Raw genomic sequence first — 24,546 nt, 5'->3', positions numbered from 1 at the left:
TTTCTCCAAATGAATCCTTACATACCAATACCTATCCTGTTCCACTCATTTGACACCTACAACATTTATGTAGTTACTTACATTTTAAAAATGTATGAACTAGTGTTCATCATAGGGCCTGATATATAGTAGGTACTTTCTAAATGATTTTTCAACAAATGAATAAATGTCCTGCCTCCCTAATTAGATGGTAAATCTCTGTAGGTCAGATGCTTGTCTAATAGGTCTTTGGGTCCCCAGCTCCAGCCACACTTTCTTCAGCAAATGTTTATCAATGAAAATGAGCCTGGTAAACAGTAACTTCTTGTTGATGGATTTGCATCTGTGACCCGAGGGGAGCTGTTTCCTCTTACTAACTTGCTGCTCTGCTCTGCATGCCTTTGTCCTTTTTCTCTTTTACTGTGAGTTTTTATGACATTTGGCCTGTTATGTTAGTAGTTTAGAAATTACCCTTTGTATAGGCTTGGCGATATAATTTGAGTGTCTTCAAACATTTATGTGGTAGCAAATGAGAAACTAAACACACATATTCTGTACAGAGTGAGGTTAATCCTTCCAATAAAAATTAAGATGAAATTTGAGGGAATTTTACGACCTATCATTATAGCAGACTATTCCCTTTGAAGCAGTTAGTGAAAAAAAATGCCACTGTTTAGATTGATTTTTATGTTAGTCTAGTTGGTTAAATCTTTGATCTCTTATGTGTTGTGATGGTATTAAGTTAAATTTGAATTTATGACATTTTTCAGCATTTATTTCAAAATGTGTAATTCAGATGATTTATTTTAACAGTTAATTGTTAGTCTTTTAGAATTTGTAATGAAATTTTATTTTTTCATTTGGCAAAAATTTAATCTTTCCTTTTCATCTACTACCCCTATCCACACAGGGTTGGGGGGTGGGGTGTGTGCTGTGGCACAGGAGAGAAAAATAAAACCTTTGTAACAAGTATGCATAGTCAAGCAAAACAAATTTCCATATTGGCCATGTCTACAAATGTGTTAACATTCTGCTTATTTAATCCACCATCTCTGTCAGGAGATGGGCATTTGCTTCTTAGTCTTTGGGATTCATAGAACAGAACCTATGTATGACCTTGGTTAAATTACTAGAGCCCTGAGTCTCAGTTTCTTCATCTGTAAAATTAGAGGTTGTACTATTGCACAGGGCCTCTGAAATCCCTTCCAGTTGCATATCTATGGTTACCATAATTGACAAAGCTTTGAGCCCAGTGCTTAAGCCAAAGAGTCAGAGATCTGCATTTTAAACCTGGCTCTACCAGCTACTGCCTGTTTGACTTATAGCTTCCCCCTTATCATCTGTAAAATGAAGGTGTTGGAATTAAGGCCCCTCCAGCTTTAGATCTGTGATCATATGCTTTATTTGACTAGATAATTCAAGTCTGAAGATTTTGCCATTTTTTAGTAGGTCATTTTAATCTAGCTTTTAAAAAACCAGTTGAAGTTTACAGCATCCATCTCTAGTTCTGGGTCTCATTTTCTTCCTCTTTAAAATTAGGGGGCTGGCCTCTGACCCTCCTATCCCTGGTTGTGACATCAGATTCAAAATTTGATGCCTGCTGAGTTCTGATTGTTTCTGAAATGGTAAAGAGACCTGTTTGGGGATTTATATGAATGTGTATTTCTCTCTACAAAGGGCAATATGCCATTCAGATGTGAAGAACCTAAAAAAATTAAGAACGAGGAAACGCATTGCTATGATTTCTTTTCTACAAAGCACTAATTTATATTTATTTCCTTTATTTCAGGTTCCTGGTTGTTAACACCATGGGTAGATATTTGGCCATGCTTTTACACCTACTTCTTCTCCAGCATTTTGGAAACACTGAAGGAACCCAAAGAACTGAACAGACTCCTGAAATAATCCAGTTTACACAATTTCAGTACAATGTCACCATATATGAAAACTCTGCAGCCAAGACTTATGTTGGGCATCCCGTAAAAATGGGCGTTTATCTCACAAATCCCTCATGGGAATTACGGTACAAAATTATTTCAGGGGACAATGAGAACCTGTTTAAAGCTGAAGAGCATATTCTTGGGGATTTTTGCTTTCTAAGAATAAGGACCAAAGGAGGTAATACAGCTATTCTTAACAGAGAAGTTAAAGATCATTATACATTGATTGTGAAAGCAGTAGAAAAAAATACCAATGCTGAAGCCCGCACCAAAGTCAGGGTTCAAGTACTGGATACAAATGACTTAAGACCTTTGTTTTCTCCAACGTCCTATAGTGTTTCTCTTCCTGAAAATACAATCATCAGGACCAGTATTGCAAGAGTCAGTGCCACAGATGCTGATATAGGAACCAATGGAGAATTTTACTACAGTTTCAAAGAAAGAACAGATATGTTTGCTATTCACCCAACTAGTGGTGTGGTTGTTTTAACTGGCAGGCTTGACTATGCAGAGACTAAACTGTATGAGATGGAAATCCTTGCCGTGGACCGTGGAATGAAATTGTACGGCAGTAGTGGTATCAGTAGCATGGCGCGACTGACTGTTCATGTAGAACAGGCCAATGAGTATGCCCCTGTGATAACAGCAGTGACACTTTCCCCATCAGAACAGGAGAAGGATCCTACTTACGCGATTGTGACAGTGGAGGACAATGACCAAGGTCCCAATGGGGAAATAGCTTCCTTAAGCATTGTGGCAGGAGACCCCCTTCAGCAATTCCGAACAGTGAGATCTTTTCCAGGAAGTAAGGAATATAAAATCAAAACTACTGGTAATGTGGACTGGGAGAGCCATCCCTTTGGGTACAATCTCACCCTCCAGGCTAAAGATAAAGGAAATCCTCCACAGTTCTCATCCGTAAAAGTCATTCATTTGGCATCTCCACGGTTCAAGGCAGGGCCAGTCCAGTTCGAAAAGAATATTTATAGAGTGGAAATCAGTGAATTTGCCCCTCCCAACACTCCTCTGGTCATGGTAAAAGCCATACCTCATTATCCACACTTAAAGTACATTTTTAAAAATACTTCTGGCAAAGGAAAGTTCCATATAAATCCCAATACAGGTCTCATTACAATTTTAGAACCAATCAGGACTCAGCAAGCACCACATTTTGAACTTGAAGTCACAACCACTGACAGGAAAACCTCCACCAAAGTCCTGGTGAAAGTCCTAAGCACGAACAGCAACCCCCCTGAATTTACTCAGACATCCTACAAAACATCCTTTGATGAAAACGTACCAATAGGGACAAGCATCATGAGTGTGAGTGCCGTCGACCCCGATGAGGGTGAGAATGGCTATGTCACCTACAGCATTGCCAACCTAAATCATGTGCCATTTGTCATTGACCATTTCACAGGTGCTGTGAGCACTTCAGAGGATTTAGATTACGAACTGATGCCCCGAGTTTACACACTGAGGGTAAGAGCGTCAGACTGGGGCTTGCCTTATCGGAGAGAAGTTGAAGCCCTCGTCACACTCACTCTAAACAACCTGAATGACAACACCCCGTTGTTTGAGAAAATAAATTGTGAGGGAACAATCCCTAGGGACCTGGGTGTGGGGGAACAAATAACTACAGTTTCTGCAATTGATGCCGATGAGCTTCAGTTGGTAAGATACCAGATTGAAGCTGGAAATGAACTTGATTTATTTAGTTTAAACCCCAGCTCTGGGGTCCTTTCGCTGAAGCACTCTCTAGTCGAGGGTTTAGGGGCCAAGGTGTCTTTCCATAGTCTGAGAATAACGGCTACAGATGGAGAAAATTTTGCAACCCCCTTGTACATCAATATCACTGTGGCTGCCAGTCGCAAACCCGTGAATTTGCATTGTCAAGAGACCGGTGTGGCCAAAATGCTGGCCGAGAAACTTCTGCAGGCCAACAGATTACACAACCGAGGAGAAGTTGAAGATATTTTCTTTGACACTCATTCCATCAATGCTCATGCACCACAGTTTGGAATTAGTTTTCCCACTAGTATTGAGGTAAAAGAAAATTACCCTGTAGGTTCCAACATCATACTCCTGAACGCTACTGATTCTGACAGTGGTTTTAATGGTAAACTGGTCTATGCTATTTCTGGGGGGAATGATGATAGCTGTTTTATTATCGATTTGGAAACAGGGATGCTAAAAGTTTTATCACCCCTTGACCGAGAGACAACAGACAAATATACCCTGAATATTACTGTCTACGACCTTGGGATACCACAGAAAGCTGCTTGGCGGCTTCTAGACATCAGAGTTTTGGATGCCAATGATAATAAACCAGAGTTTTTACAAGATAACTATTTTGTCGAGGTGAGTGAAGACAGGGAGCTGTATAGTGAAATCATCCAGATTGAAGCCATAGATAAAGACCTAGGACTGAATGGAGAAGTGAAATATTACCTGCTTACGGACACAGACAGATTTTCAATTGACAGTGAGACGGGTATTGTTAAAGTTGTGGGGCCTTTGGATAGGGAAATACAGCATGTCCATTTCTTAAAGATTGAAGCCAGGGATCAAGCTAAAGCGGAACCTCAGTTATTTTCTACTGTGCTTTTGAAAGTATCGTTAGAAGATGTGAATGACAACCCCCCTAGATTTATTCCATCTAATTACCTTGTGAAAGTTCGAGAGGATCTCCCAGAAGGAACTATCATCATGTGGCTAGAGGCCTACGATCCTGACTTTGGTCAGTCAAGTCAAGTGAGATACAGCCTGATTGACAATGGAGATGGAAACTTTGATGTTGACAAACTTAGTGGAGCGATTCGTATCGTACAGCAGCTGGACTTTGAGAAGAAGCAAGTTTATAATCTGACCATCAGGGCCAAAGACAAAGGAAAACCAGTTTCCCTTTCTTCCACTTGTTACGTGGAAGTCGAGGTCATTGATGTTAATGAGAACTTACATCCACCGCTGTTTTCTAGCTTTGTGGATAAAGGCTTAGTGAAAGAGGACGTGCCTATTGGTACATCAGTGATGACAGTGTCTGCCCATGATGAGGATGCAGGACGGGATGGGGAAATTCGTTACTCCATAAGAGATGGCTCCGGTGTTGGCATTTTCAAAATAGATGAAGAGAAAGGTAAGACCCCTTATTATTTTTACTCAAGTAGAAACAGGGAAAGAAGTTTACTTCTACTTAAATGTTCATTGGGGGTGTTTCCTTTACATATGTGTGTATTACGGCTTGTCCTTTAACCTGATATGATTATTTTTTTTAAAGTTGTTGTTGAAAGGGTATATGTATATATATATATATATGTATATATATATATATGTGTGTGTGTGTGTGTGTGTGTGTGTGTATTTGCCATTAAAATTGGCAAAGGGAGACAAAGCTTTGCACCTAAAATAAGCTATTAGGGAAGAATTGTGACCCCTTTAGACAACTTGTACACATTCTTATCAGAGTATCAGAGGTATAATTAGTATAATACTGCCAGGTGTAAGAAGGGCTTTCAGCATTTTTCCAGGAGTATTATTGCAGAAGGGAAGATACGTTTTTGTTTTTTTAGCTTCTTTTAAGACAAAGAAATTCTATACATACCCAAAACACAAATGCAAAATTATCCCATATAGCCATCGTGACAGAGTGTGCTGGAGTGAAGGAACCCAAAATATAACTAGTTTAATTGCTCTTTGACTCACATCAAGATTCTACAGAATAAACCATGAGAATAGCTCAGTGAGAAGTTTGTAGTGTATCTCATACTTTGGCTTTGAATTTCCTTGATTCAGAGAACTTGGAGAATTATAGAAGGGAGTTTTGTAATCTCAGACCACATCAGTCTTGGATTTGCATGCATTTATAAATTCTCACTTATTTTAGATATTATCTTGATAAATTTTCCAACTATGAAAGGGGCATTTTTTTTCCTGATTCATTTGGGTTATAGATGAAACCTTACTGTCTCCTTCTCCCAGTGCATAGAGTAATGTAATACATCTTTCTTAAAATCCAAAAAGTGTTATCTTTTTCTCTGACATCAGTGTTCTAATGGTTTCTACTGTATTTTAATTAGATTTTACCTAGCAAGATGTCATTTTTTCAATGGACCAAATTTTTTCAATGGTATAGCCCCAATCCAAAAAACACCTATGATGCCTGAGTAAAAGCGATATTTAGCATGATTAGATGAATAATTTAAAAAATAAAACAAGCTCATTTGTACAATATTTGTATCCTCTGGAATGGTTTAAAACTGGCAATAGTTTTGTAAGAAGAACATCAAAATAGAAATCACTCTGAAAGCTCCCAGGAAAAGACCACAATTTTAACTCAGCTTTTCTTGATTTTTTATAAGTACAGTTATTTCTGACTTATATATTTTCCCTTTCTTTATAAGAAACGTCTCAAGCTTTAGTGCATCTTTATATAATACTAGTTCCAGAATTAGTATTGAAAGCATTTAAAATAAGAGCATGGCCAGAGTTAAGAGCTAAGTGAAAAATAGAATCAAGAGCTAATTTGGGTTCTCTGAGCAGTTTAAATTACACAAGTAGTGTCTTTTCAGTTTACTCTTTCAAGCTTGGAGTATTTTTATTGCTGTTCCATAAAGGATAATTTAGAACTACTACTTTTCTTGTATAAATTGAAGGGACTGAGAAGTTCCTACTGCAAGGAAACAGACATAAAAGACAACCCCAAAACAACAACAAAAAACCCAATCAATGGTTTTAAAAATACCACGATGTACCCTGAAATAGTCATATAGGATTTGAAAAATTGTATGTATGCCTATTTTTGCAAAGGTTAAAAACAATGGAAGGATCTTCTACGATGACCAATAAAAACAAAAATTCATGTGTTAAAGATTTAGGTTGAGCTATTTATAGGTTTGTCATTGTGGTCGTTGATAGCTCTGGAGGAGAAAGTGAGGCTGGTGACCTTGCACAGCCCTCCCTCACTCCAGTCAGAGTCAACTGCAAGTCATGTCACCATCTCCCTGATGTCATGGTCCTCTTGGAGAATGGAGGACAAAGACAGTTGTTGTTTGTCCTTCATTCTCGAAGAGGATCATGACATCAGGGAGGTGATGCCATGACATGCAAGTGAATTGGGTATAAGTGAGGGAGGACTGTGCAAAGTCACCAGCCTCACTTTGTCTTCCAGAGCCTTCTGGGCCCAGTAGCAAGACATAGATCAGGATGACCAGAATTAGTCCTGGATGCAGTAGGAGACCTTGGCCTTTTCAAGCTAAGGTCATTAACAGGTCTCAGTTTGACTGAAGCGATGCCCATTCGATGACTAAGGATAGCTAAGAAATGAAGCAAAGAATGGCCTCTTTCACCTAATTTAAAAAAAAAATCAAACTGGGAGGGGAAGACCCTCAGGGTTTCTGGCCAAAACTGAAACAGTTGCTTTTTACATTCACTCTGTTTAAGAGAAGCAGAAACAGTGAATGAAGAGCAGGTCTTGAAGCTAAGGCCTAAGTTTGTCCTGGTTCTGTAGGCAAGTCACTTCATCTCATTGTTTTAGGCAGTTCTCTCTAAGACTACAGAAGTGCAGAAAGTGTTCATCCTCCATTGGTAGAGGAAATTTCCTCACCAATTCACCAGGTCCTGTCATCATTCCCTCTTACAGGATCATGACTTTAAAGCTGGAAAAGACTTCAGTGTTCATCTAGTCCAACCCACTCATTTTATATGTGGAGAAACTGAGTCCCAGAGAAGAGAAAAGGTCACCCAGTGGTAATGGCAGAGAGGTTTCTTCTTCCATGCTGGCAAACATAGACACCTTTTGACTATGTTGGGCAGTCACATGAAACCTATTTGCATTTGACCATTTCTGCATTAAGGTAAAATCAGTAGCCTAAGATATTTTAGAGAGTCCTTCCATGTCATCGTCTCATTATCTGCCAGGAGGTACAGACATTTGCTTTTGTGCTGTGGAAACACTAGCATTAGGTATAATTGCCTCTGTGACTTTGGGGCATGCCTGACTCTAATTTCTATTTTGAATATGATTGAGTAGAAAGAGATAATTCAGGCCAGGAAGAGGGAAAGTAGGGAAAGCAAGAGCACTAGGAAAAAAAAAATGCCGACAGTATGAATTGAACTTTTCCTGTCTCTTGTCAGATTCAGTCTCTTTGTTGAACTGGTTGTTGCTCACTCTCTCTCTGGATTCTACCTTCTCTTTAATCCTCTCCCTTCTACGTCAGATATTCTTTGGTTATTTGAAAATGTGGGATTTCAAAACATCTGACCTAAAATTCAGAGCCTTGTCAGAACTGCTTTGACCTTGAAAATAAGCATGCCAGCTAAGATGTATTTGGCCTCTGTCCTTTGGCTTGTGCTTTGAAACAGAAGGTCCTGACTCTTTTTGTGTCTTGGACCCCTCTGGCAAGCAAAGCCTATGGATTCCTCAGAATGGCATTTTAAAGTGCATAAAATACATAGGATTACAAAGGAAAGCAATGGCATTGAAACAGTTATCATATTTTTTAAACAATCTCATAAACTCTAGGTTATGAACTCCTGCCAAAATAGGATGATGAGTTTAAAAAAAGGGACAGTTAACACAATACATTTCCTCCATGTAGACATTTATTGTATTTGCATTCCTAATGCCTAGCACAACGCCTGGCATGCAGCAAGGGCTTAATAAATGCTTGTTGATGAATTAATTGAATGCATAATAGTACATTCTGTACACCAATAGCAGTTATAGCATTTACGTACATATTAAAAAAGAAGAAAATTAGTGGCAACCTGAGTAATTTATGTGTTACATATTTTTAAAATTCACTTTCTTTCTGCTAAAATCTTTATACTTAAGTTTCAAAAGTACCCTGCCTCCCAAGTGCTTTTTTTCTGAATCAGCATGCTTTTTATTAAACAACTACTATGTATTAGTGCATGGTGCCAGGTGCTGGGGGATACAAAAGAAAGTTTGAAAAAAAAAAGACAGTGCCTGTCCTTGAGAAGCTCACAGTCTTATGGTGGAGACAACAAGCCAACTCCTGTATACAAGTAAGATACCTGCATCTGCAGGATGAATGAGAGCTAATCAGCAGAGGGAGGGCACTGGAATTAAGGAACACTGGGAAAGACTGCTTGCGGAAGGTAGGATTTTAGCTGAGACTTGAAGGAAGCCAGGCAGCAGAGATGAGGAGGAAGAGATTGCATTAGTATCCAAGAATGTGTAGCCAAAGGAAGTATCCTGTTAGTTCAAGATTTTACACATTGGAAAACAAAAAAAAAAAACAAAGACCTACTTGGCCTCATAGAGAGTATCCTGTAATTAATTAGGGTATAGTTATGATAATCATTTTTGACTCAACCAGTAATCCTTGCTTTATGATTTACATTTCTTTGAGTGGCCTGTAGACATTAGTGAGCTGTTTGTACAGATCCACGACCACTAATAACTTTGCCATTTGAAGTTGGTGAGAACAGAATGTTACCAGTAATATTGTTTGGACAGTCAAACATTGAATGAAATGATATTCACTCCCACTGAAGAACCTGTCTTCGGAGCTATAATTAAGTTACACCCCCTTTATGTCTCTCCTTTAAAAACTCTATTGTCAGTTTTATAAAGTGGATTAAAAAAAGGTAAATGAAGGATCTTTAAAACATGAGAACTCTCATATTTGGGTTTTTGGTCTGTCTGACAGATTACAGTATTCACCTCCCATTTTAAATTTATTCAGAAGTACTTCAAAGGGAGCTGCAAAGGGAGGCTGAATATAGTCATGAGAGTGACTTGTATACATTGGTGGAATAAAATGCAGCAAAGTCGTTTTAGTAGATGGTTAGACATCCTTGTTAGACATTACAGTGTATAGTCACCTTGGCTCTTCTCTTTGAACTAAGTAATTTCTCAAAAATGGGAATAGTTTTTTTTTCATTTTCATTTCCTTTTCAATGAAATGCATTTATTAATCACCTGCTGTTATGTACCAAGCATCAGGGATTCAAAGACAAATGAAATTCCTTCTCTTCAAGAAACATGTATTTTATCTGAAGAAAGAACACCTACACATTTAAGAATATAAAAAATAAATACAAGGTCATTTCGTTTGTGTGGTGGTGGTGGAGGTTTGTCTTAGAACATCTGGGGAATCCAATTCAATTCAAGCCAACGCCTTAGATTTCCCAATATCTCTTGCCACAGCCCTATTCTCCTCTGACATTGATACACACTTTGAGGCAGGCAGTCATCAGCACTTACTTGGACTGTTGATAGAACCTACTGGTTGGTTTCTCTGCCTTGAGGCGTTCCCCACAACTGTCAGAGTGATCTTTCTAAGGGTAGTTCTGACAGTTTCACCCCCAGTACACAGTCCAGTGGCTCCCTATCATGGGGGAAAGGGTGAGGAGAGCAAATAGAAAATCTTTTTGACATTTGAAGCCTTTCATTGCCTGGCCCCTTCCTACATTTGAGTCTTCCTTCTTTCCTTATGCCCTAGGACTCTGAGATCCAGTGACATGGGTCTCCTGGCTGTTCCTGGTACATACTCCATTTCTTGACTGCATTTTTACCGGCTGTTTCCCTGTGCCTGGGACACTTGCTGTCCTCATCTCTGCCTCATGATTTCCTTCAGTATAAGTACTTCCTTTAGTATAAGTACTAAAATGCGTCCTACAGAAAGCATCCCTAAATTCCAGTTCCTTCCCTCTGTTGATTTTCTCCAATTTATCCCCTCTATAGATTGTTTGCACATAGTTGTACAAGCCCATAGTGGACTTCTCGAGAGCAGGGACTGTCTTTTGACTTTCTTTGAACCCCTAGCCCTTAGCACAGTACCCAGCACGTAGTAGGTGCTTAAGAAATGCTTATTGACTGATTTATTAAGCATCTGCTCTGTGCTAGGAATATAATGGGGATATAAAGACAAAACTAAGCAGCACCTGCTTTTAAGAAGCACAAATGAGGTGTATACAGGGGAAAAGGAAGGGAATAAGCATTTATAAAGGTTCTACTATGTGCCAGGCACTTTGCCAAGTGCTTTTACAAATATTGTTTTACTTGATCCTCGCAATAACTATGTTGTTAAATTATCTTAACTTTACAGTTGAGGAAGCTAAGGCAGACAAGTTAAGTGATTTGTCTAGGGTCACACAGCTAGATTTTTAACTCAGGTCTTTCCTGACTCCAGGCACAGCCCAGGCACTGTGCCATTTAGCTGCCATACTTAGACATATGTAGAAAATAAATACAAAGTGGTGAGCAGGTAGGGAGGGATAAGAATAGCACTGATCATTGGGGAAATGAGAAATGGCCTCTTGTAGGAGCTAGCACTTCAAGGAACTTTGAAGGGTGTTGTATGGAGAATTTTGAAGGGCCTAGCCTATGTGTGCCTTCCTAATGAGTGCATTGCTGTTAAATGTTCTTCTTTACATTTTCTACTTACTCTAGAGCTTCAGTTTTATTTTATGATTAGATTCATAGCTGATAATATAATGCAACCCAGGAAAAGGCTTTCATTTTAAAAAAAAAATTTCACAAACTTGGGGAAACTATTTTTCCAAAAAATTAACTCCTTTAGATGGTGTATTGTTACATTTTTGAACATAAGTCATTACCATAATACACTCCTGAACTTGGGCTCTGGTTAGCTGAAGACCACATCAGGCTGGGTCCTGTTAGGAAAGGATGACTTTAAAATACAGTTGACACAGTTAGACTGTTTTGGAGCTGACTTCTCATTAGGGATTTGGGGTCTGTTTAGAGATGGTTAGGCAGATAATCAGTAATAATCCCCAGAAGTCCAATAATAAGTTTTTTATTGATCTGCCTTATTTTTAACCAATAATTCATTCAGTTTAAGGACATACTTTTGAGTAAGAGCATCTTTACACATCCAGTAACATTTATTTATATTACCTAGAATTTTTTCGGGGAGGGTGTCTGAGAGTTGTATGAATGTGATTGAAGATTCTAATGGGAGTGGGTGGTGCATGGATGCAGGAATATTACCCTAATGGGAGTAATAGAACTTTTAAAAAAAATGGTGACTGCCCTTTAGAAGTGTGGTAGACTGTGGTGGGACCAAATTACCTCTATTGAGGCCGGCCCAGAATTCCTGGCAGCTAGGAACTTAAACAGATACTGGTGGGAGGCCCAGTTAGGGGAGTTAAGAAATTTGCTGCTGAAAGGGCTTTTGTATTTCTGTCTTCTCCCCTCCCTGGCAGCTGCTGCTGTCCGGCTCCTGCTTTTCTGTTCTATTCCTAGGAAAGCCAGAGAAAGGGAGGAAAAAAGAAAGAAACTCAGACATCAGCTACAGTGAGAATAAAAATCACTAGTTTTGGCAGAAGTTAGACTCTGATCTTGAAGGCATTTCTTGCTCTTTTCTGGAGGAGAAACCTGCCCCTAGCCTTTTCTCCTTAAGATAGCAACCCTGCAGGATTACTGAGCATATGAAACCCTCCTTTTTTTTTTCTCTCCCTCAAGAGATAATGACCTCACCAGGGAAAGAAAAAAAATCCTCATTGAAGTTAGTTTTATGGTGAGAGTAGGATCTCATTAGAAAACCTAAGGAAAGTCAACTTTGTTCTAAAAGAAGATGAGGTACAGACTTCTGCTTAACTTTCTTTATGATGTCTAACAAGTTGTTCTTTGAGTATTAACCAAGCATTAGATCCAAAGAAGGGAAAAATAAAAAAAATCACCATGAGTGCAACCTTTTCACAGGAAAGTAGTAGTTTTTTGTAAAATGAAGCTTTGCTGGTTTTATCTACCTGTATGTGACTTCTGAGGGTTGGAATAGAAATAAATTTAATATGGCCTGGCTAGTCTCTTCTTTCAGGACCCCCACCTTCCACCCCCTAGTGCTTTTCGGAAGCTTGCTTTGTGATTTTGTTCTTTCTGGTATGTGGCAGTGGGGGGAAGGGAGTGGTTTAAAGCCTACTGATGCCCTGGGTTAGGCTAATGGTTAAGAAGTTTGGACTCCAGTCCTAGATATCAGGGAAAGTGCTTCTCTGCACCTTGGTTCTCTCTCAGATGACTTAATCTTAGCAATTTTTAGAAGAGAAGATCTGAATCAACCAGGTAGTATTTTTACTTAAGGAAATAATGAATTATTATCACTATTAATTAATTATTAATAAGAATAATTGATATATAGAGAGCTTGTCTTCTAGTAAGCTTACTAAAGATATCAAGCTAAGGATGACATTGATTTTCAAAAATCTTCCTATTTTTGTAGGTTTTAAAGGCATAGTCTTTCTTTTTAAAGGGGATACCCTTGTAGCTCCCCAGGCCATCCAGGAAACCCTTAGTTTACAAATGAGTTGTCTTCCAAAAGTTGGTCTGAAATCCATAGCTTATAGTCTCTTAGAAAGTCTTTTAAAGTGATTAGAGTCCCAGCTTGCCCACAAAAGTTTATTTAACCCCTGACACCTGGGAATCTGTCTTCTACATCTCCTTTGATTGGACCTATCTGATACCACTGCCCTCTGTGGTCTTTCTCCTGTTACTCATTTTACTCCTTCACTTCTTCCTTTTTTTCTTACCATTTTTCCTCCTTTTGTACATTTTCCTATGGTTTTCCCCATATTTCTGAATTAAATAGTCGTTTATGAACTAGCTTGGGAACTTTATAGCATTATTCCTCCATGAAAATGTGTTCTGTACTCTGCCACTTAAGGAATGCTTGTGCCTCCAGGCACAGCTGTGCCAACCATCCATTCAATAACAAACACACCCAGCATACACCAAGCAGGGATTGTGGCTAGGCATATGGCTTAGCCCTTCTTGCTGCTTTTGCTGTTCTGGTGTCCTCATGCCTCTCATAGGCCACTTGACTCTCAGTGAGAACGGAGCCTAAGAAGCACCCTTTGAACACTGTTATCTCTTTGGGAATTCCTGCTCATTCCCAGAAGGGGTTTGCCGTTTGTATTGATAAGTGCTCAGGACTACCATGTTCATAAGTCATGGGTGTTCATAAATCAGTATTAGTGTTCATTTAGTACTGAGGCCATCTGGCATAGCGAATACAGAGCCAGCCTCTGAATCAGGAAGATCTGAGTTCATGTTCTGGCCCTTGAAGTAGCCAGTCTATGTAGTTAGGCACCTCATTTAATCTCTCAGTTGCTCTATTAATGCAGAGAGAACAGATGTTGATTCTACATGGGTAGAAGGAGTTTCCTCACCAGGAATTCCATATACCAATAGGCATTGTCCAAAAAAACTTCCCATTCACAAATTTGGAGTCATTTTATTTTCAGGTCAATTCTTTCTCTCTTCCTTTTAACTACTTTCTGTTTATATGAAATCAGGACCTGTCTACGTACATTGAGACTTGTCCAAACTCTATAGTTTCTCAGATTTGTCTTCTTTTCACAGATGTTATCAGTCTGTTGGAAGTGATGACAAAGAAGCTAGTTTATAATGTGTTGCTTCATAAGCCTGCATATGGCATATTGCATTTGTTCACTCGTTCAGGTGTACCCAACTCTGCATGATCCTGTGAATTGTCGTAGGCTAATACCATCCATAGGGTTGAATTTGAACTCAGGTCTTCCTGACTTGGGGCCCAGCTCTCTATCCACTAAGCAACCTAGCTGTCTCCTGTATTCGTATAGTCTACCAAATCTTTTTTTTTTTGTTTGTTTGTTTGGTTTTTGTTTTTGGCAGGGCAGTTGGGGTTAAGTGACTTGCCCAAGGTCACACAGCTAGTACGCGTGTCAAGTGTCTGAGGCTGGATTTGAACTCAGGTCCTCTTGACTCCAGGGCTGGTGCTCTACTCACTGCGCCACCTAGCTGCCCCTACCAAATCTTTTATAATGTAGTTTGCTCTTGCTGTTTGAATGGATCATAGCTCAATTATTTTCCATTTTCTCAGTAAGGTTTACTAAAAAATAAAATCTTATACATAACCTTAAAGAGTTATCCATCACATGATGTGATCATTGATAAGTTGGCTTAGTGAGTGGCTTCTATTTCCATGACACCCTCTCCCCAGGGTTCCTCCCTGACATCAGCCAGTTTGTGTGCTATTCTGATAATGTGCGCTATGGAAAAGACTCCACCACCCAACTTAAAACTGTAAAGCGTGATCTTCCTGATAGGAAGACTGGTTATTTAAACAATTAAATATCCTGAAAGAGTATGCATGCAGTTGGGATTCTGTCCAATAGATACTGAGAGAGAGAGAGAAAGAGAGAGAATCCAAAATCACACTAAGTTTTATTATTTACTTCTAATTACATAAGTGGATGCACTGAAAGAAGTTAGTTACCATGGTAATATTGTACTAAGCCAGGGGTGGGGAACCAGTGGCCTTCTAGGTCCTTAAGTGCAGCCTTTTGACGAGTCCAAGTTTTACAGAACAAATCCTTTCCTTAAGGGGATTTGTTCTGTGAAGTTTGAATTCAGTCAAAGGGCTGCACTTGAGGACTTAGAGGGCCACATGTGGCCTCAAAGCCACAGGTTCCCCGTCCTTATGGTTCAGGAGCATGCCTGGTAATCACTTTCAGAGTTTTCTATCAAATGCAGTAATAGAAACAAATGGATTTGTTTTTAGCTATGTAGCCCCATGAAACAGCTGGGGGTTATTCTGGCAACATCAGAGAGGATGCTTGAACTGAATATTCTCACTTTCCATTACTTAAAGAAACATCCTTGCAATGTCAAGGCTGATTATTGGTCTTTTCCCACCACCTAGTCCTTCTGCCCTTTGCTTCATTATCCAGGATTCTCCTTCCACAGTTGGGGTTCAGCTGTTGTCACTTCTCTCAGAGTCTGGCAAACAGGGTTGGTGGAAGAAAGTCAGCAGTTTTGGGGGGATACAAGTGGGATATGTATGTATGTGAATGTTCTTTTAAATGGCCAAATGGAAGACCTAAAATTATTCTTCTACAGAGTACAGACATATTTACTCCGATATTTTTTTTAAATGGGAGGAACAGTCATTCAAAATGACACCTGTCTCCAAACTTCCCAAGTGAAATAATGGCCAAAAATTCTTTTTGCATCTTATTCCTTGGGATAGTCTTTTCTACTCTCCCAGAGCATTTAAGACAACATTCCATGTGTGGCGAACAATACCCATTTTCTCTAGGTTAAAAATTGTACTCCAGTCCAGGATTAGACTCTTGCCAATTTACTATGGAAACTCTCCCAGCCACTTACTAGTATTCATCTTGCTTTATTCCAGTAATATGATCTATCGGAAAACTGAGATTTCTAGTAGTAAAGCTAACTTTGTTGACAGACTAAAACAATCTTGATTCAAGAGACTTCAGAAACAGGGATTGTGAAGTTTAATAAACAAAGCATCTTAGTTTGTGGTTAGCCCGCACCAGCTTAAAGAAAGGACCATTATTATTTTGAGTGAAACTTGCCCACCTTTTAAGACTACTCTTCATTATAATGCATGACACTGCCTGAAATAATTTAAATAAACTAATTCTCCAAGTGGGAGATTATGTTAAACTGAAGGAAATGTGTTATGGAATTATTTTTATCTATAGTATACAGCCAGTTGCGGAAGCAACCTATTCTCTACAGACATACCTACATAATAAATTCCCTCCCAGTTTTTGTTCACTTTGCGAAAGCATGCTATACCTACTCTCGTATTTGGACTATGTGTTTTCTTTGTTATCTCAGGCTGCAGATAATTTCTAGGTCACAAACATATTTTTGGCCAATGGACTAACTTAAAATGACTTTAAAATAGGTTTTTAAGGATGATCTGCCATTATATTCTCAATCATATAGCATTTAAAATAGATCAGGTAAATGACATTTTCCATTCTTTTTTTTCTTTAACCAAAAAAAAATCGGTTGACCAAATGAAAAGTAGCTACATTTTCTTGCATGGAAAATAATGAGCTGGATGATTGGACACAATTGTCCACCTAACTTTTTATTAGAGTATAGTAATGGGAATTGAATTCTTTTTAGAGTTTTGAAATCAGAAGACAATTTTTTTAAACCAAGGAAACCTTATCTAGTAGATGAGAACCTGTGGAAAGTATGAATAATTTCCATCTTTTCGTGTAATCAGCAGAATGTCATTTGATTCAGAATCTTAACATTTAAGTCTACTGAAAATAATTTTCTATTGATAATATAGACCTCATGTTTGTACCTAATGGGCTTATTCTCTGATAAACTGTGAATTTGTTTCAACATTTTAAATTCTAGACTCCATAGTTAAATATTTTGTCCTTAGGTCTTTGCTATTTCTGTTGATGGCATCAACACCATCCCATTATCCAGAATCAAAACCTTGGAATTCTTTCTGACTCTTCCCTATCCCTTCTGCCTTGAGGTCCAGTCCGTGGTCTAAGTCTTTTCAAATCTACCACTGTGCATCTCTCACGTTTGTTTTCTTCTCTTCCTCACATTGTCACCATGACACATCTGGACTAGAGTACAGTAGTAACCTTCTACCAGTACCCATAAGACTTTTCTGTACATCCCAGCCGTTTCTCCATCCCCTCCATCTCCCAAATCTTTCCTCTGTGAAATTTGCCCTTTCCTCAGCTGTAGAAGTCTGCTTTAAACCTTCCCTTGACTTCCTGCTTCTTTTACTATAAAATGGAAACTACCAAGCTTGATATTTGAAGTCCATCTCAGTCTGGCTCTGAGCTGCCTTTCCAGCCACATTCAGTATTATTTATTTTCATAGACTTTACATTCTGGCCATATTGGACTAGTAGATGTGTCCTGAAATCAGCCTGTCAATCATTTCCATCAAGCATCCCTCATGTTAACAAGCATTTACAATGTGCTAGGCACTGAACAAATACAAAGGATGAAGTAGCACTTACTCTCAATGAGTTCACACTCTAAGGAGGAAGAACTGATGGAGCACTGGCCTTGCAATCAGGAAGACTCATCTTCTTTATTTCAAATCCATCCTCAGATGTTTGTAAGTTGTGTGACCTTGGGCAAGTCACTTAACCTGTTTGCCTCACTTTCCTCATCTGTAAAATGAGCTGGAGAAGTAAATGGCAAACTGCTCCGGCATCTTTGCCAAGAAAACCCCAAATAGGGTCACAAAGAGTCTGACGCTATTGAAATGACTGAACAATGAATGTACAAAGTCATTAAAACATCCAAGGTAGTCTGGGAGGGAGGACCCTAGAGGTTGCGGGGATCAGGAAAGGCTTCATATAGAAGATGGTGCTTGAGCTGTATTGGAGGTTGCAGGGGGGTTCGGGTGTTGTTATTTTGAATCTTTAATGAGAAAAAAAAAACAACTGCCGTCATAATCTCTCTCATGTCTCCGGGTGTTTTGGAGACTTAAGGTGGATGGGGAAGATGATTACAGAAGGGACAGGACCAAAAATGATACAAAGTAGATAGAGACAAAATGTATGTGAAGGAAAATATTGAAACCTTATCACTCAACAACCTGTTGGGGATTGCTTGGTTGTTGGCATCTAGACTCTGGATACTGGATGCGCAGAGTTTGATACACCACCTTGAAAAATAATAATAGTAATAATAAAGCTAACATTTACATAAGGTTTACTTTGTATCAGGCTCTGTGAATTCATTATCCTTTTCTTAGCTCTCAGCCAGCTTCCAAAATGGCTCTTCATGGTGTCTCAGAGCCTCCTGTACCTGGTGTATTGTGGAGTAGGGTGCTATTGAGAGTCTCGGTATGTTTTTTTTTTCCTTTCACCTTTAAGGAGATAAAGTACTGTTTCACTTTCCCAACTTCTACAGGTATAAGGATTTTTTTAGCCTTAAAGTAGAAATGACACAACAAAGATAAACTACTTTCTTACCTTAAAGCAGATAAACTACTCTTTTCTGAAAACAGCCCCTTAATAGACTGTCAGTAACACAAATAACTTTTATTTTTGAAGCATCTCTTTTCTAAAAGATACAAAATGTGTTATATTGAGCATGAGAATCCTAAATCTGTTGCTGTTGAGTTACTGAGTGTTTCTGGGCCTTACCATGTTTTGAATGCCTCCTTGCAAGTTTTCCTTATCTGTGAAATGAAGTAGGGATATCTAAGTTCATATCTCTCATTGAAAATTTATTTCTTTTGATTTTGCTACAGAGGTTTTTGTTATATCTGTATATGATATTTAACTTTCCTTAAGACTACCTTCAGAACTTGGATTTTCAGTCATATCATTTGGAGGAGCTGTTCATCTCTTGGGGAAAAAAAAACCAGTAAAAACAGACCTTCTGATTAGAAGGACCTGTTTCTAATTTTCAGAATTACTTTTGTCTTTATTTATAAACCTCATAAAATTTAAAATAAAAAATAACCTCCAGAGATTCACAGAAGTATTGTTTGAGGCTTTCCTGGGTTTCCTGGGTTAAATTGAGTACATGCAGATATCCTGATTCTGAAGCCATCTGTTGGGTGTATTCTAAATATATCAGCAGTATTAATTGATTGTTCCTATTTACTTATACGTAGCCCTTGCTATAATCAGATCGCATCTTACTTTTTGAGTAATGGTGACAGGGGGAGCAGGGAGGGAGAGGAATCAGTGACCAGATCCCGGCTTAAGCAGGATATTGCCAGCTAAAGATTTTTACTTCTCTTAAATGGGTGCATGCTCAATGTATTCTTGCACACACACACCCATCTCCTCTGCTATTTTTGTAGTTTCCTCCATTTGTAACTCAGTCCTACACTTGTAAATCATCCTTATGTGAACCCATGCATAGGCAATCAATAGCAGTATTGATAGCAGCAGTATAGTATAACTACACTTATCACTTCCACATTGTTACTTTCCCAATTGTAGTTTTGATGCTTGGTGGGTTGGCATAAGAAATTAAATGGGAATTTTGGGGGAGTTTTGCAGATGCTGCAGATAAGACACAGAGGCCCCAGATGACTAAGAGCCTGTGACCAAATACTTAATGCAAATTTTACAATAAGGTACTGTAAACACCCTCTAAAAGAAGAAGAAAAATTTCAGACTTCTCTGGTATGAAGGGAGAGCCCAAAAATTTTACCCGGATTTTCCAGATTGTGGGAGTACCATGCTCCTAACCCCCATGATCTGGAAGGGATAACGGTGTTTGGATGGAGGAGTGGAAAGGGAGTTTTGGGCTTCAGAGAAGGGATGAGGCCGTTTAGGAATGGGAAGACGAAGGTAATTTATGGAGGCTGAATAAATGAAGTGAAAATAAGTGGATGTACCCACCGGCTAAATTATGAGTTTTGTCAGTATTGGGGGTGAAGAAAGTCAATAGAGTATGTCAATATAGTACTATGGAAACTTTGGTATGGGTACGTGGAGGTGGCAAGGTGGGTACAGGGCCAAGTTTTCCAGTTTAAAGATGTTTGCTAAAGTGGTGAATTATGCCTAAGAATCTAAAATCTTCAGATATGCCGTTGTGCACATAGGTTACCCTAGGGTAACACATGGAGCTTCTGTAACCACAAATAATGTAATCAGGGATACCGCTCCATTTCCTCTTATAAAATGGAATGAATGGGCATTGGGAATCCAAGTTGTATGTAATGAGAAGAGTCTTGAAAGCCTCATGTCCTGGCTTTAGTAGATGGTGATCAGTGATAAAGGGAACTCATAGCAGCCTGTTTTATTGGATGAAAAGAGAACCAGGTTAGAAAATCATACGACCTTAATTCACCTCTTGCCTTTTCTACTTCCTATTGGAACTTTGTGTAAGCCAGTGAAACTTTTTGAGTTTCCGTTTTCTAATCAGTAAATGAGGATAAAAATATGAACCCTTATTGTTCATAGAGTTGTTGCATGGATTAAAATTAAATAATACAAGGAAAGGTGCTTTAAAAATTCAAATTCTCTGTGAATTTAGTAAGGTACTATTCTTGGTTTGTGACTTCCAGATGTTTCTCCTCTATTTTCCAGTACCTTGCTATTTAGTGAGTTTAGCTTAAAATGTCAGTTCCTCCATTTCCTTGCTCTGGGGAAGACAGACTTTGGAAAAATCAATGGAATGAGATGAAAAATGAACTGTAGGAATAAATATTACTATTTGTTCTGTCAGTTATAGACATCATAGGATCATTGATCTATGAATGAGTTATTAGAGGTTGTCAGTGTTGTCAAACTCAAATAGAAACTGATCCCTGCAGGGCACATTGATTTAGAAAACCATGAATTAACATTGTCTATATTGTATTTTTATTTATTTTATTAAAAATTTCCTAATTACATTTTGATCTGGTTCAGCAGTTGTCTTGAATTTGACGCCTCTCATCTAGTCTAGCCCCTTCCTTTTATAGAAGAGTAAACTCATCCTAGAGAGATTCGATTTCTTGCTTATGGTCACAAAAGTAGTTGTGGCAGAACTGGGATTTGAACCCATGTCCTTGGACTCCAAAGCCAGAATTCTTCCTGTTGTTTCTCCTGCACTGTGTGAGATCATTTATCTCTATAACCTTTCTATTCATATTAGAATAAGAATAGGAACTAGATCTGTGCTTTCATTGTTTTTCATTTCAAATTCCTCCACCAGTGCTGACTTACACTTTCTCTAGTCTTTGAGTTGCCTAGAACACTGAGAGATGTGATTTGACCAGGATCAACTCAGTCAGTATGTGCCAGAGACTAGATTTGAACTAGGGATTTCTGGTTCCAAGGCCCACTCTCCATTTCCTATTGCCTCTCCCTACTTTTATAATAAATTTAATTGGAGAGAGACAGTTTGTGTCTATACACAAACAAGAAAGTGTATGTGTGTGGCAGGGGGCGGAGAGAGAGACAGAAAGAGACAGAGAGAGAAATCGTGTGAGAGTGAGCCATGGCCATTTTCCTTACCAACATGTGACCCTCAGCAAGACTCTTAACTTCCCAAGCCAGAGAGACCAGTTTCTCATCTGTAAAATGAAGAAATGGACCAAATGATCTTCAAGGTACCTTCTAATGCTAAATTCTATAATGCTTTGGTCCTCTCACCAGCACTTGGTGTCACATTGGTTTTTTGGAACCACAAATGAAATGTGAAAACTTATTGTGCAGTTCTTGAATAGTGAACCAGAGTTGATCAGTCTTGTTATACTTTGGAGCAAGTAGCCCTACTGGTACAGTGGATAGGTCGTTATGTTTAGAGTGAAAAGATAGTGCTTTCAAATCCTGATCTGCTGCTTAATAACTGAGTTTAACCTCTCTAGGCCTCAAAGAGTGGCCTATGTGCCCTCAAAGTTTTCTAAATCAAAATGTGTGATCTTATGAACTAGTAAAATATGATAAGCCCAGGAATAGATTTTTAAAAAAGAGAACCTAGAAGTCAAAGCAAAATTTGGGGAGTTGAAACAGAGACCTCACTAAATTGGGTTAGTAAATGAAATACAGTCAGGAAACATTGGGACTGGTATCTCTAATGTAGCATCTTTTTCTAATGAATTTGCCCACGTAACTCTTCTTGTTTTGAAATAATACATTGACGAAACCCAGGTAGTCTAGAGGCCTGAGGGCCTGAAGAATCTTTGCATGGATAAGGAGAGGGGAAGGTCAGGTCAAGGTCATGGAGCAAAACAGGAAATTAAGTCTTTTCATAGACGCAGGGTATAAAATAAGTATCTTGATAATGGATAATTTAATATTTAATAGCTTAGGAAAACATCACTAGAATTGAAATTGTCTCCTGGACCATTCATATATCATAGCTTGCTCTCTCCCTCTCTCTCTCCCTCCCTCCCTCCCTCTCTCTCTCCCTCCCTCTCCTCCCTCCCCCTCTCTCTCCCTTCCTCCCTCCATCTCCCTCCTCTCTCTCTTTCTCTTGAAACAGATTAGTGACCATTAACTGTCAGAATGTGTAGTGTGTTTTCCAAAAGAAAATTAATTCATAATATGAAATCAAGCTCTTCAAGGGAAAGTGTATATTGACAGTCATCTTGGGAAAGTTAACCCACAGATGCTCTTGCCTGGTTCTTTGCTTTCATAAGTACTTAATGAGCCTGAGCATCCAAGATGAATGAGAGCTGTAACTAAGAGAGTAACAGTTATAAATCCCATTCCTCAGGATTAGAAAGCATCCTGAGATATATTGGGGCTTCATCAGTATAGGCTTTAAGAGCAAAAAATAATTCAGATTCCTGGGTATACATTTAAATTCTGTATTTAAAACTTTTCTTTGGATAGGCCAATATGTAAAAGGTAAGAACATAGCACGATATTTCAAGGATGTGTGAAATGCTTCAAGTATTTACCATCTGCTTCTGATATTAAAATGAGTCATTTTGACCTGGGAACTGGATGGGGGGCTTGGGTGAGGGTCGGTCTTATTGTTTAGTACGTAAGATTGAATTTCAAGAGGTGTTTTTTTTTTTAGAGAATTACTTAGACACAGAAGAAACTCTTAACCCTAATAATCAAATAAGTGCTCTGAGATAAAATTTGGATCATTATATGGTTTTTTTCAAAGAAAAAAAAATTTGACCTAGAGAGCTCTTGTGTTCTTGATCATTTATCATCCATTTCTCTTCACTTATAGCCTTCTTTGAAGGAAGAACTGTACTGTATTTGATTTGTAGCCGTGAAAAGTATGAACTATTTCATACCAGTCACCACTGTGATTCTTAATACTATCCAAGAGAAATTTTGTTTTTCCCATTGAATCTAATAAAATATTGAAATTTGATGAAAGTAATAAAATTGAGGTAATCATAATTAATTTAATGACTTCCAAATATTTTAAATACCTTAATTTTTTTTCCATGGTTAAATACTGGAGAATATAAATTTGAGGTTGTTATTTCCCAACCAAAATTGTAAAAAAACCAAAAAAAAACCAAACAACTAAATGTCTTTTAGACATCTTAACCTCAACATGTCTCAGATTGAATGCATTATCTTTCCCCTTAAATTCCTCCCTTTTTGCTAGCTTCCCTGCTATTATCTTTGGTAAGAAGGTGGTGACCCGGACTCTGATGGGCCAGTCTCTGGCCCAAACATGGGAAAACAGACTCAGTTACCTAAACTCTGCACTTACTCTTCTTTAGGAAATCCACATGGTATGCCAGTTGTAGTTCATTCATTCTGTACGCACTTTGTAGCTCTTGCATTAATCCCCAGAGACTCTTTAGCAGGTGGTAGCAACACCCACCCTATATCCTCCACAGTTCCAGTTAATATCTGAAAGGGAAATCATTCCCAACTGGTTTGTGGTAAAACAGGGGTGGGGGTGGAGTTTCAGTAATTTTGCATATTGAGTTCTGCATTGTCTGGGTGCCAGATATTGTGTCTAATGACTTTCAGGGAATACTTTAGAAGCCCTTTCTGCTAGTGTTGCAGAAAACAGCTTTGTCAAAGATGCTGATTGCTGGAATCCTGGTACGGCTTTTAAAATATTACAGGGAGGCAGTTTCTTCTGATGAGAAAGGAGTGTCAGAGCAAGATGGAAACAAGGTTTGTAATTGTTTGACATTGGGCTCTTGTACTGCCGTATGTTTTTAAGTGGGTGCCTGTAAACAGCCCAAAGGCTAATTTTAAGTCCCCCCACCCTTTTTAGCTATAGTGCTATTATGGTTTTGCGAAGACTTTGGAGGAAATGAATGGTATAGCTTTTTTCGACAAGGTAAAATGTTCTTAATAAAATTACATGTTTCTTAAGTAATGGAACTTTTTTTTTAAAGCAAATTGCTTCTTCATATAGTAAGTCAATCAAGAAACATTTATTAAGCACCAGTGTTGTAAGTACAATGCT

The 24,546-nt window shown here is 38.5% G+C and overlaps 1 protein-coding gene across 1 annotated transcript in view; it reads left to right on the top strand.

Annotated features, from left to right (window-relative positions):
- The window catches only part of FAT1 (FAT atypical cadherin 1), a 160,873-nt gene that overhangs the window by 8,928 nt on the left and 127,399 nt on the right, over positions 1-24,546 (top strand). Inside the window, 1 exon segment of the mRNA XM_036765408.1 lies at positions 1,769-5,055. Within this exon segment, the coding sequence (XP_036621303.1) occupies positions 1,788-5,055 (3,268 nt within the window). The 5' untranslated portion in view covers positions 1,769-1,787.

This window comes from Trichosurus vulpecula, chromosome 6 (genome assembly GCF_011100635.1).
Source record: "Trichosurus vulpecula isolate mTriVul1 chromosome 6, mTriVul1.pri, whole genome shotgun sequence".
Taxonomy (NCBI): domain Eukaryota; kingdom Metazoa; phylum Chordata; class Mammalia; order Diprotodontia; family Phalangeridae; genus Trichosurus; species Trichosurus vulpecula.
This window is presented reverse-complemented; position numbering and strand designations above follow the sequence as displayed.